Source organism: Botrytis deweyae, assembly GCF_014898535.1.
Source record: "Botrytis deweyae strain B1 chromosome Unknown BDEW_008, whole genome shotgun sequence".
NCBI lineage: Eukaryota > Fungi > Ascomycota > Leotiomycetes > Helotiales > Sclerotiniaceae > Botrytis > Botrytis deweyae.
This window is the reverse complement of record NW_024066215.1, coordinates 967,108-980,301: the sequence shown is the minus strand read 5'-3', so window position 1 is coordinate 980,301 and position 13,194 is coordinate 967,108. Positions and strand designations below refer to the sequence as shown.

The 13,194-nt window shown below is 43.5% G+C and overlaps 5 protein-coding genes across 5 annotated transcripts; 1 reads left to right on the top strand and 4 right to left on the bottom strand.

Moving 5' to 3' along the window:
* Nucleotides 1–11: 11 nt before the first annotated feature.
* Nucleotides 12–2,150, bottom strand: EAE98_004482 (uncharacterized protein). The gene is made up of 4 exons (XM_038952102.1): nucleotides 2,007–2,150; nucleotides 1,744–1,959; nucleotides 869–1,673; nucleotides 12–819 (listed from the first exon to the last, which is right to left on the bottom strand). Exons 1-4 carry the CDS (start codon nucleotides 2,024–2,026, stop codon nucleotides 715–717), a joined length of 1,146 nt encoding a protein of 381 aa, XP_038811638.1. The 5' UTR covers nucleotides 2,027–2,150; the 3' UTR covers nucleotides 12–714.
* Nucleotides 2,151–2,649: 499 nt separating this feature from the next.
* Nucleotides 2,650–4,767, bottom strand: EAE98_004481 (uncharacterized protein; the record flags this gene model as incomplete). The annotated part of the gene is made up of 1 exon (XM_038952101.1): nucleotides 2,650–4,767. One exon carries the CDS (start codon nucleotides 4,765–4,767, stop codon nucleotides 2,650–2,652), a length of 2,118 nt encoding a protein of 705 aa, XP_038811637.1.
* A 567-nt stretch (nucleotides 4,768–5,334) lies between these two features.
* On the bottom strand, nucleotides 5,335–7,486 carry EAE98_004480 (uncharacterized protein). Its single transcript, XM_038952100.1, has 5 exons — nucleotides 7,097–7,486; nucleotides 6,882–6,999; nucleotides 6,439–6,524; nucleotides 6,084–6,379; nucleotides 5,335–5,818 (listed from the first exon to the last, which is right to left on the bottom strand). The coding sequence occupies exons 2-5, from the start codon at nucleotides 6,890–6,892 to the stop codon at nucleotides 5,639–5,641; spliced, it is 573 nt and encodes a 190-aa protein (XP_038811636.1). The 5' UTR covers nucleotides 6,893–6,999; nucleotides 7,097–7,486; the 3' UTR covers nucleotides 5,335–5,638.
* Nucleotides 7,487–8,736: 1,250 nt separating this feature from the next.
* On the bottom strand, nucleotides 8,737–9,867 carry EAE98_004479 (uncharacterized protein; the record flags this gene model as incomplete). The annotated part of the gene is made up of 3 exons (XM_038952099.1): nucleotides 8,737–9,101; nucleotides 9,153–9,757; nucleotides 9,828–9,867. 3 exons carry the CDS (start codon nucleotides 9,865–9,867, stop codon nucleotides 8,889–8,891), a joined length of 858 nt encoding a protein of 285 aa, XP_038811635.1. The 3' UTR covers nucleotides 8,737–8,888.
* A 752-nt stretch (nucleotides 9,868–10,619) lies between these two features.
* On the top strand, nucleotides 10,620–13,036 carry EAE98_004478 (uncharacterized protein). The gene is made up of 7 exons (XM_038952098.1): nucleotides 10,620–11,341; nucleotides 11,403–11,452; nucleotides 11,560–11,604; nucleotides 11,664–11,811; nucleotides 11,864–11,944; nucleotides 11,993–12,382; nucleotides 12,442–13,036. The coding sequence occupies exons 1-7, from the start codon at nucleotides 11,266–11,268 to the stop codon at nucleotides 12,795–12,797; spliced, it is 1,146 nt and encodes a 381-aa protein (XP_038811634.1). The 5' UTR covers nucleotides 10,620–11,265; the 3' UTR covers nucleotides 12,798–13,036.
* The last annotated feature ends 158 nt before the right edge of the window (nucleotides 13,037–13,194 follow it).

Sequence of the window (13,194 nt, the reverse complement as noted above, 5' to 3'; positions counted from 1 at the left end):
AGAAGGAGGTTGCTGCGAGTGTCTAGTGAGCGCTTTGGGGAAATTGAAGATCTGTGGTTGGTTACTCTGACGAGCCATGCGTTGGATTACGATAGAATATTTGATAGTGTTAAAAGAAAAGTTGAATAAATTTCAAAATTAAAACGAGTATGAATATTCCATGTTGTCAGACTGTTTTACGAAAATTTCAAAGTAAATTGGTCGAGTGCCAGACTGTGATGTGAGCATTGAGTTGAAAACTAATCATGAACACGAGATGAGAGAGGTACTCAAATGAACTTTAAGTTCAAGCTCATAACCTGCACTCACTTTTTTCATCCACATATAGTTGCTTGTAATACCATACCATGTCCCGGCAGGCGAGTCGTGCTATCAGATCACATCATGAGATGAGAGTAGGTACAAAGAGACTGTAATGATATTCTAAGCTAAAACGAATCATAACAGCCCTACAATATCATTCATACCCCTTTCAAAAAATCATCCAATTAAAACCATTCTCAATCAGTAGAAACGAGCCGTAGAGAAAGGAAGTAAGAGAAGAACCCATAAGAAGCCCTTCTTCGCGGCTCCTCGTGCGAAAGCGGGAGTAGGTAAACGATTGTTATGTTGATGCGCAATATTCAAAACTATAAATTTGGGCATTGGCCAACTTCTATATTATCATGAGGCCCCCATTCGTAATCTCTGGAATCTGAATACTTCGTATTCCTTCTACAAGATGAAGGTTGATTCACCAAAGAGTGTACCTTGCTCCTCCACAGCTGTCTCGCCATCCTTAATCTTAAGGACGAGGGAGTCAGTTGGAGGGATAGCCCACTACAAAAATGTTAATATTCATAAATCAAAACGCCGCCGGATAGCTTACCTGGTAACAGAAAGGTCTGGTTCCCACAACTCCTCCAACAACCGATTTGATAAAGCTGGGAATGTGGGATAGAATATCAACTCTGTCTGTCCTTTCCCCGAGAGGTCCACTGAGAACTGCAGAGAATTCACCAGATTTGCTCTTGCCATCCCATTTATACTCAGCTGAGATAGGTTCGGGCCACATGGTCTCTGGGTCTTCCTTCGACTCAGTATGCTTTACAGTGTTGGTAGCGCCGGCGTATACGATCTCGCCGTCCTTTACAATACCTCCAACATTCACAGAGGTGTGGCCGTAAGAAGCAGGAGTTGTGAACTCCATCATGATAGCGGAGTAGGTAGGTGTTTGGAAAGTTACAAAATTCCATTTTGCTGCAGCATGGTGAGGCTTCATGCCTTGAATGGCGTGAATGAAAATTCCGCGTCCTTTGAAGTCGTAGTTCTTCTCGGGTGTGGTGATTGTACCGGTGACGGTGCAACGAGGCCAGAATCGATGTCTCATCTCTCCCCATGGTGCAGCGGGATCAGTACCGTAGTAGGTGGTTCCATTCTCTCCCACCTGGAAGCCAGGGGCTGCGCGCTTGAATACAAGGTTGACAAGTCCAGACTCATTACGAGCTGCTTTAATGGTGTATTCGTCACCAGCTTCGTTCAAAGCGATGGAAAGACCGTCGGCGTAGAACGAAACCATTTCTTCGTCAAAACCATAGTTCTCGAGTGCATCTGAAAGCCAGAGATGGTCAGATTGTTTTGGACCTTTGTGGTTGAATACTTTGACGTTCAGTTGACAAGTTGTTCGAAGTCCGCTGCACCCGGCGTTAGTGTAATGTTACCTGAACGCGTGATGCATCTCATAAGTGCAAGGGTTAAACATACGCCACATTGTTGTAAATCATCTGAACAGATGCGACTTTACCCTCATCTGAGATCATATAGAAGGTCTGAGTCTCTACATTTGTACTCTCTTGAGCCTTCCATTTCAAATCGGTCTTCGTCAACTCGGTGTAGGGAGTTTTCTCAGCTTGAGCTGTTACCGTGCGAATACCTGCAGAACCATACTCTGGTTCCTCAGTTCCCACGACATTTGCGAGTCTGTGAATTTTAGCAGGTGATTTTACCAAATTAAGGGAGAGGCACACGTCTGTTTAAACCAATTCATTGTGTTTTGGGTTGTCAAGGATGTCTCTTTTGGTGGTGTTTAGGATGTTTAATTAAGAGGAAATCCTTCTCCGAGGTCCACGGTGGCACATGATATGGGAACTAAGAAATAAGGTTATAAGCTTACCTAAGCGAAGGTCCTTTCCATAAACGGCTCGGATCGAACATGCCACACCGCCTGCTGCATTTGATCAACAACTTCACTTCACTTGGAAGGAACATCAGAGGAAGAAACGCATACTTTGAAGATATTGTCATTCTTTTGTAATAGCAGACTTTGCGCTGTGGACAACTATAAACCTTATGATAAGTATGTTTGATTCAATACTAGATACTTAGAGCAAACAGTCAATCCATCTACTAGACAGAAAAAAACATCAAGAAAAGAAGAGCGAGCATCCATATTCATAAAACATTCATATTCATTAATACCAGCACGTATGGACATATGCAACTTAACTAACCTCGATAATGGAAAAACCAAACCAAATTGACCGCTGATCAGTGCTCCTGTCCATATAACCCAAATATCTTTTCCTGACTCCATGTCCAATCTAGTATTTATGCAGAATCGTAACTCCACATCATGCCTTCCCTTCCCTCCACTTAACTTCATTCTTCAGATCATTCTGCTTTAGCACCCGAACTTTGTCCCTTATTTTCACCTGCCGGCTTTCTTTCCCACAACCGCATCTCTTCTGAACGTTCCCTCTCCCACAAACTCAACTCTCTTCTCGTCTTTTTGTCTTTGAAAATGGGGCTCTGTCCTGTCTCTTCCTGACGATTGAGCGCTTCGATTTCGATTTTTAAATCCTCCAACACATCTATATGAGCAAGCAAATCTCTTCTAGCCTGAAAGACATCTTGAGGCGCAGTTTCGTGATTCCATTTGCTTTCGATCTCAGCTCGATGTTTGGTTGCATCAGCAATACGAGCATTGAGATAGTTGATATGCGAAGCGTTATCCGTGGTGTGAGGAGCAAAAAGAGATCCTTCCATCTTTTTATCACTAGGAGTCTTGGACACCATGATTCCCGGTCCTTGTTTCCATTGTCGCAATAAATGCCTCCCAATCGTAGCATATCGAAGTTCCTTCTTGGAAAGATTATCAGAGTCGATTGGAGTCTCCATCCCTTCTATGATAACCGCTGCCCAGTTATTCAACTCTCGGTCAATCCTATCACAATCTTTCTTGTAGTCATCGTCTCCGCTGTATCCTTTTACCAGTATGCGTTTTTCTTCGTCCCAATACCAATCACAGATATCCATCCCGATCGCCATGAATTGCCACGATGAATTCACAACGTGCAGCGTGTTAGCTGCAGCAATGTTCTGCTTTATAGAATGCTCCTTTAACATAGAGAGTCTATCAGATATTTCGTTATAGAACGGACCCATCGAACGCTCGCGGATTGTTCCATTGCTCATGATACATCTCAATTGCTGAGGCCATTCGTATTTCGGTTTGTCGAATTCGTTGCTCCTATGGTACCATTTAAAATCCATTGGCTTCGTACGCTTCAATTGAACAAAACTGGTGCATGCAGATTCGTCGTCCGGGTCATCGCTCACGAGTCCGTCCATGCCACAACTCTGCAATGGTCGCTGTCGTGGTGGTAGGGTGGAAATGCTAACATCAGCTCCTAGCCAATCCCGGTCCGGACCCTGCCAATCAATAGGATCGAAGTGTTCTCTTACAACTTTCTCAACCGCTCTTCGCACAATCTTGTCAGGCAGTAAGTGAGGCTCCGATGACTCGAGACCGCACTCCGCTTCCTGAGAATCTCCAACCGCCTTCTCTATATCCCGAAACGCATTCTCTATCTCACTCTCCATATCCTTGCGTAAATTCTCATATTCCCTCAACAACTTGAACGTACTAACCCCTCTCTTCTCCTGCGCCATGACCACATCTTTCCCCTTCCTTAGAATCTTGTTCACCTTTTCCTTATCCTTGTCCATCCCCAAACTATACAACCATCGCTTCGCCCCTGTCTTCTCCCACTCCCCTTTCACCTCATGAGCCCGCATATCGACGCCAGAAGCTTGAAACGCATCTCGCATCCGCATCGCATACATCCCAACAAAACTCGTCGCGCATCGTTCTCCACACGTCGTGATCGTAAACAGAAGATCACTAGGAAGCGGAACCACACCGGGTGGTAAGTAACTATGACCAAGAGGATAAGTCGCATTTTTCTCTTCATAGACACCCATATTAGATAAAGAGGAAGCAAAGATAGCGTCTTTCTCAAATTGTGACATCGTCGATCCTGCGGAGGAATCACTCTGGTGCGTTCTTGCATAGTTCACCATATATGCAGCGGACTGCGGATCTTTGGTTGCCTCAAAAGTCATCAACTCTACTTTCTCTTCAAATGTATATGGACCGGCTGCTATTGCCTCCATTTTCCTTCTTGTTTCCTTGCTCACTTCCACAGGAAAAGGGAGCAAAGGAGGAGGAGAAGTGAAAGCAGAAGGAGCAATCGGCTTGCCCGTAGGACGTCTCGCCGACTTAGCAGGTACGGCCAATGGAGCAGGTACTAGATCCTCATTCTCAATCGTGCTCGAACAAGGTCCGTCTATAATACCCGCCGCCAAAGCATATTCATAACATTGGTACAATGGTCCGCCAGGCGTTTGAGGAGGAAAGTATCCGCCGCCGAGAGCTGCAAATGTCGCACAGCCTCTGCAATTTGCTGGACATCGTTGAAAGGGTATGGAGGGTTTGGATAGCGACATTGTTGGTGGCGATTATTTGCTCTTTTGCTTGAGATGAAGGTTGTTGTTTTGTTTATAATTTAATTTGATAAACGTTGATGAAGCTATAAGTGAAATTGCTGATGGCGCGCTTTTGTGTGTGTAGTTGATATGTCGAGAACTGAGTCTCTTTACTGTAAGATTTTTTTTTAAAACCAAGCAAGTCAGTTATCGCAAGGCTATTCAATACCGAATGTAGAAATCAATGGTAGCAAGTGAACTTTAGACGAGAAGGTGAAGTGAATTTTTCACTACGGCTCGCGTTGGCCGTGAATTCGAACCGACGTGAAGTTTTTGAGATCTGAAGCATACTGTCAATTTTACCAAAAGAGAACCCCAACAAAGCCGAGTGAACTGACAATTAAGCCCCCAGCTCAAGACTGGTCTTCAAGTACGTCACATATGAGCTTTATCACCTCTTGAATATCTATATTCGAGACAGAGCCAGCCGTAATCACTGTAACCAGTGTCTTCTCGTCGCATCACGTAGGAGGGAGAATAGCCAACCAATACCAAATCCACGTACATCACAAAGCGTTTCACAGAAAATGGGTACATCAGGAGTTTTTATTCTATACCGGTATATGTGGTTAATCAATTGATCCATCCTAGGGATCCAATCCAGGAGATAACTTCCCGGTACCATACGCAACGCTTAAACTACCAACAAACATTTCCTTCCAAAAACATGAACCGCCCAAATGATTGGCGAATGATGATGAAGGTACAAATGATCCAAAGTACAAAGAAGAGGGGAGATCTAGAAGACCACCCAAACTTCTTTCAAATATCTAATTTCTTGACACCCCTTTGCACCTTCAGCACCGAAAAGAGATCCCTCCATGAAAATCCATTAGACGAGGCCATCGTAGAGCGAAAGTGCAGATACAATCGTCTCATCACGTTTACTTCCTTCTTTGAATTCTTCCATGTCCAGACTGCCATTCTCATCCTTGTCCATCATACGGAAGATCTTCTTGACCCGCTTTTCAGGGGTATCCTCATCAGGTGGAAGTTTGACCATTGAGCCAACCTACAGAAGTGCTAATCAGTACTTGCACATTTCAAAGTGACGTAAGAGACAAAGATACTCGAAATGGGCTTCTATCAAAGTAGGAAAATCATCCGAACGGCGAGGTAGTGGATGAAATTCCAGCTCACGAGGAGCATCATTGCCAGAGCATCTTACTCGACAAATCTTGCAAAATTCGCAAAATACTACTGCTCCATGCCCAATGCAAATAGAAACTTCAAGTATGCCCACGTGACCATAAGGGTAGGAGTTGAGAGGTACTCACCATTTTGTAAATTGCCTCTACAATCGCTAACATCTCTTCATAACTTATCTTTCCATCTCCATCAATGTCATAGAGCTGGAATGCCCAATCTAATTTGTCCTCCATCTTTCCTCGACTGGTCACACTGAGGGCGCAAATAAACTCTTTGAAATCAATTGAACCTGACTTGTCGCTGTCGAAGACATTGAACACGTAGTCCGCAAAGGATGATGGGTCTCCGAATGGAAAGAATTGTCGGTAGATCTTTTGGAATTCCTCCTTAGTGAGCATCCCAGATGGGCAGTCCTTCAAGAAACCTAGAAAGACCACATTATTAGGTGGCCATTCAATGAGACCGACTACGTTTTTTGCACACCTTTATACCATTGTTGCAATTCCTTCTTATCGAAGTGAGTAGATTTCTGGAGTTCGGTGATTTGCTCCGCGGAGAGCTTCGATTGACTAGGTTTAACAAGTCAGTCTATCTGCCAGTGCGCCATCCAGATTGTATGAAATATCCCGCATGTTCCTTAATCAAGTAGATGCAAGCGATTCAGCCATTTGCGCTTAATTCGACGTCATGGTGATTGATATTCTCCTCGTCCATCGTACACCTCACCGAATCGCTTTATGCTGGACTTTGAAGTTGCTGATTTTGTATATTCATCGAGCGATAAGACTCGGACTTTGTAACGACTTCCGGAAATGCGGTGCACACTCATGAGATCGGTGCATTGGCCTCGTGGCTTTTGGCGGTATTCATGTTGTGCAAGTTGCGCTGGAAAGTCTCGGGAGCGTAAAGAGAAATGTGGTACTCACGATTTACCCATCTTCTAAATATCCAAGATATTGATTCGGACTGTCTGTGGATTTTCGGATCTGGCGCAAGTAAGAGCGCGGCTCTTGAGGAAAGTTCTGAAAGTCCGAGTATTGGTTGCTGAATGGACGTACTGATGTCAGCGATTTGGCTTCAAGCAGTCAAGGAGAACAACTCCGCGCCTCCTTATGGTAGCCTGGATGTTTGGCCGACATACCTTTGGTTGAATGTATCGTTGTGCGGAAGAAGTTCTGAAATTTGAGAATCGCAAGTAGAGAGAGGATGTTGTAAAGTGTTGGTGGTTGCTGGATGTGGTTCTAATAGATTTGTAGAAACTCCGTGGGGTAGGTGGAATTGGCCCAGATGACTGAATGAACGGCCTTGCTTGGTTGACGAGGTAGGTGGGTCTTCGTCTTCGCTGTTGAGTGAGAAGTGAGTAGTGGAATTATATTTATTCACTTGAGACTTTCGCATATATTAAATCAAGGAAGATGTCTGAACCGAAAGTGTCGAAATCAAAGAAGTATGTCGCCAGTGAGTTTTGAGAATTGGCAGTTTGAGAGATTGAAGTGAGGCGGCGATCATTTGATTGATTATTGTGCAGGCGAGGCAGGTAATGAATGAGTTTATTAGGCTATCACGATTGCTATGAGGGGCTCACTGGGGCTGTGCATTGTTCGCTTGGTAATTGTTACAGCAGCAGCAATCGATACCAACCGCATCCATAAGGACCACCAGACAGTAGAGACTCAATAGAGACTGTACTGATGGAGTACTTATCTAGCAGGTACCGGTAGTTCTATCAAAACACGAATCGTTGGGTTGTTAGATCTGCATCCTGATATCGAAGAATTTCATTGATTGAGAGACTTTTCTGAGTTGATATCTTTATTGATATCTTTAACTTCACCCACAATATTCGAGTACCTTTGGAAATCATCGAGTTCACCTAAATAGGTAGGTACGTAGTAGTTATGCGATTGTATGTCGGTTTTCATGTCGTATATCCTCTGGGCAGGGCAGGTACAATCCCAAAGCTTTTGCCAAGTGGAAAATCCAGTTTGTTTTGCATGATCTCGTGCTGGCAATTATTAATCATGGCCGAGCCTCATTCTCTCATTCTCTCATTACCTACTCGTACCGGTATCCCTCAATTCTCTATCAAATTCGAATCTGGAAAGATCAACAGGATGTTCAAGAACGGCTTTAAATGGTAGTCGGGTAGGGCTGATGAATGATTTAGTAATAAGTCTTACTTTACCTACCTAGGTAGGTAGGTCGGTAGGGAGATTACTCTCTAGTCTCTAGAAAAGGAAGAGTTTATCCTCACTGGCACGTGGCTCCCTCACCAAGATTACCTAGTACGGTGTGTAGTAGGCATCGTAATCTTGGAGCTCAATTACACGATAAGTGTGTTTTATTTATCACATAAAACAAACATTATTAATGTTTCTCTCACTCGTCATACGATTGCTCTTTGATACATTATCTCTCGGCAACAAAGCACAAGATACAGCTATTGCACTATTGCACGATTGTCAGCACAAGATAAGCTACCTACCTACCTAGATATTGTACCAGTATTTGTACAACATAAACATCCGCCCACCCCTTGGCAAAAGGAGGCTGAGGTATGGTCCCGTTCGAATTCTATCGAATTTCTAGGCGGCCTTGTGATAGTCGCAGAATGAAGAACTGCTCCCACGAGACATTACTCATCATTTTCTAAGACATGCTAGTAACCAAATGTTTGAATGTTTCTTAGGGGCAAAATCCCCGACTGGTGCTGACAATGCAGGGACGAAACACTGATGCATAAATTGACATCATCATGAGGACAAGTGTTATGGGAATGGTTTAGGCTTGTAGACTGATGTTTCTTGGCATATCTTAAAAGATTGAATTGTTACTATATCAACGCCGTCATTACCCTCATTGCTGTGCCCAAACCGCTGGATTCTTATTTCATTCATCTCATGATGGTTCCGTCATAAATTTGGCTTCTCTAGTCAAGCTGCTCTAATCTTCTCATATCGTTCAAGCATTCTCTTTGCTGTGCCTTCCTCATCCCAAATGTAAGTGACGCTCTTCTCCTTGCTTATGGCATTCGCCCATCTCCAGAAGGCCGGAGCTTTTTCTTCTAAAGTCAAAAGGCTCTTGGGAAGCAAGCCATCATATTTGGAGAAAGCTAAAAGTCGGAGCAGAAATGACCCAACTTGAACCTAAGGGATTCATTAGTATCTAGTGACATTGCCAGAGATATTGGTACTCACTTCCACAAATGTCAGTTTCTCTGAGCCTCCAAAGAACGGGGCTGCGTTCTGAACTAAAGGCTCTATCTCCTTCACAATCGCATCTATAGTATTGGAGGCAGCTTGTTCTCTTTCTTCCAATGATTTCGCTACCCCGGCTTTCATAACATGTGGGGCAACCTTCGAGAAGTAGGTTTCAATGAAGAAGTTGTATCTGGCACGTTGCAATGCACCTCCTTCCTCACGGCTGGTCTTCTCCAAGTGGGAAGGATGAGAGTCTACCAAAAATTGAGAAATCACTCCAGATTCGGTGATGATTTCTCCATTATAGGAGAGAGCAGGCACGAGACCCCGGGGATTGATGGCCAAATACTCTGGTGTACGTGGAACCTTAAGATCGATAATGACAGTTTCAAATTCCAGCCCGAGCTCAGCAAGAGCTATCTGAGAGCGATGGGCCCAAGGACATGCATAGGAAGTATACAAGATAATCTTTGGAGCAGGATGAGAACCCATTTTAAGTTCGACAATCGTTGATTCTCCGTCTGGTGTATCGTGTGTGTGAAGGCTGATATGAAAGTCAGGTGGAAGGGCTGGGGTCACGACTAATTCTGCGTCTAAAGATCCTATCGAAAGTGTGAGGGTGGGATGATTGTTTGGAAGAACAAAATGGTGATGAGACTGGGAGATACGAACCTTTTATATGCCACTCTTTCTTCTCAGATTCTTCGGACATGTTATGTTCCGCAGTCTCTCTTTGATAAGATTTAAAGAAATAGTGCAATTTGATTCGAGATCAAGTAGGGGGGGGTTCATAAATCCCCCTCATTCTGTCAATACTGGGCCAAGTTGCGCAATTGGATTTCTAAGCTTGCGAATGACGGGATAATTACGGATGCCAAAGAAGACCAGGGTAGCAGTGCTGAAAGTACCGAGCCCCCGAGCAGGTCACCGTAATAATGAAGGGGTATCAATAACTCATGAGAGGAGGCTCGGGAAGGGAGGTCTACAGCAAAACCCCTCTATAAGGATAGGTAGGTACTGGTTTGTGGTATTTCCTAAGTATAACATAGGGGTGTATCATAATATAAAGATATTCAACTAATTCTGACCCAATGATCATCTAATTCAAATGAATCCCATCGAGTAACGTTTCTGTACTATTTTCTACTTTGATACAGATCAACCAAGGTTTCATTAGTATCAAATAATAATCCAAGTCCCAATACTTCTATCTATCCAATAAGAATATACATGATCTTGGAATCTCAAAACATAAGGATATCCTTATAAAGGTGTTTTGAGGAAACGAATCATTTCGAATTCTGAAAAGTCTTGGGACCCAAAAATATTTCCTTAATATAGAGAAGTTGTCCTTATACAGGATCCTCATAGAGAGATTTTGCTGTATTAGTAATCCCGTCATACCTAATCAAAACATCATACTTCGTGCAGGTTGAACTTTGCAAAACATCTTACTTCCATCACTTATTAACGTTGTTCAAATCTCAACGAAAACAACCACAAATCAATATTATTAGGAATCTCATGTACCTATGTATCTCATCAACTCGGTGGATATGATATCAGGTATTACAATGGCAACTCCCGACGGTTACTAAGTTGCCGTCTGGCGGTTACCTATCCAGCTACTGTCAACTTTTCATTAATTTCCCCTCTTTACCAAGCATTCTATAGAGCTTGATTTCCCAATTCAAATACACACACATGTTTTGTCCCTCATTAACTGGTACCTACATCAGACCAGATAAAGCCCGGTGCCATGTTATCCAGACAAGTTTCCAAGAACCAGATAGCACAGAGCCGTCAATGCAATTTCCCGTTAGCCGTGTGATGGCAGCGATACATCGTTACATGATCAAATGCCTTTCTCGTCCTTCTCTGCGTCGTTGTGGGGGTTTTCAAGTGTAACTACCCATGCCTAGGTGCTTGCTGTGAAGGTTATGTGTCGTCACGAATGTATGAAGTTATTATGAGGGACGGGTACAGAAAATTTCAACGCTTCGGAGAATTATTTGACAGCTCACTGCATATCTGATTTGCTTTTTGACTCAACCATCTGCCTCGATTTTGAAAATATTATTTTCAAATTCAGAAGTTTCGTTTGGAAAGAATGGCGTTATCCAAAGCTCAAAGATTGACCGTGGTGATCTGCATATCAACGTCGTTTTTTCTGGCCGAGTTATCAAGTATGTCAACATGAATATTCATCTCGCTTTCGACAGCGGAAGCTAAATCGTGTGACTTTAGTTGGTTTCTATACGAAGTCCCTTGCACTGGTAGCGGATGCCTTTCACTATGTATGTTCTTCCCGATCGTCTAGCAAACTGTTTGCTCTTCCTTTCGCCTACGTTTGATGTTCTTTCAACTCCGTTCTTGTGGGACTTCATCTGACAGAACTACTCAGCTGAATGATTTGATCGGCTTCATGGTCGCTTTGGCTGCCTTGAGGGTGAGTGATCTGTTGACTATCTTCTCGCTTTCGAACCGAAGATTGACGATGTGCCGCAGGTATCTCAACGTTCTGACTCACCCGACTCCCTCTCCTACGGCTGGCAACGCGCAGAATTATTAGGTGCTTTCTTCAATGGTTGTTTCTTGCTTGCTCTAGGCGTTAGCATAGCGCTGCAATCTATTGATCGCTTCGTGTATCTAGAGAGTACGAATCTACCAGCACTCGGACTTTCAAAGCTAAATATTTTCTTCTCTAGAAGTCAAAAATCCTCAATTAATGCTCATCATTGGCTGTGCCGGGCTCACTCTAAACATTATCAGTGCTATCTTCCTACACGGTATGTGAAAGTCCTAGAAGGATATGGCTCTCAGCTAACTCTATCAAGACCATGATCACCATGGGCATCATCACGGACATCATCATAGTCATGGTGAAAGACCCATTCCAAGCACCGTCGACATTGAACAAATGAGCTCTGACACGCTATGTGCCACTACGGTGAGCACATCTAGTTTGAACACTTCAAGGAATCTCAGAGAAGATCGTCACAAGGGTCATTGCCATATGGTTCAACCGTCAAACAGCCGAAGCGAGCCTAGAGACTTAGCGCACCTTGCGGTAATGCTCCATGTTATTATGGATGCAGTAAATAACATAGGAGTAATCATAGCCGCATTGGTTATTTGGCGCACCAAATATGAGGGAAGGTTTTATGCAGATCCAGGCGTGAGCATGGGTATATCATTAATGCTAATCTTCTCCTCTCTCCCAATAAGTATGGTGCCCTTGTACTGACCTTTTCAACAACGTATACATTACTGACTAGTTTGATAGTCAAGAATGCCGGTGCAATAATGTTACAATCAGTTCCATCTGGCATAAACATCAACAATGTCAAGCATGATATCGAAAACATTGCAGGCATCCTATCTGTTCATGAACTACATATATGGAGTTTATGCCAGAGGAAGACAGTCGCTTCAGCCCATATTGTTACGATTGAGACGGATCTGAAAACATTCATGAAGCAAGCCAAGCTTATTAGGGAATGTTTGCACGCGTATGGTATCCACAGTGTAACGCTACAAGCTGAAGCATCAAACGGGGTAATCATAAATGGCACAGGTGCGGACGAGAAATGTCAGATGGTTTGCGGAAGTCTATGTGAAGATTTGGCCTGCTGTCCATGAGTGTAGCAGCAGGATGTTACACCATGGAAAGTTCTTGTAACTACTGAAGGTTCCTCTGTCCCAGATTAGAATGAGGGTACAAACGAGGTATCTCATTCAAGTAACGATATGTTCACACACGTTGTAAACCAAGAAAAAAAAAGTTCCGCTTTTTCCTTCATATGTCATATTTGACTAAGGGTGGCGTTCTCATCGTTTCATTATCCCATCGTCCCATCTTTGACAAAAGTTCGGATGAAACGATTGTGCGAACCAGTTTTGCGAACCATTGTACATGTGAGATTGAAACGATTGATACAACTGATGTGCACACATGAATTCTATGATCCGCCCCACATGTCTCATTATTCTTCCATTTCGGCAAACGTACTTATCGCCATGTGCTTACCCCACAATT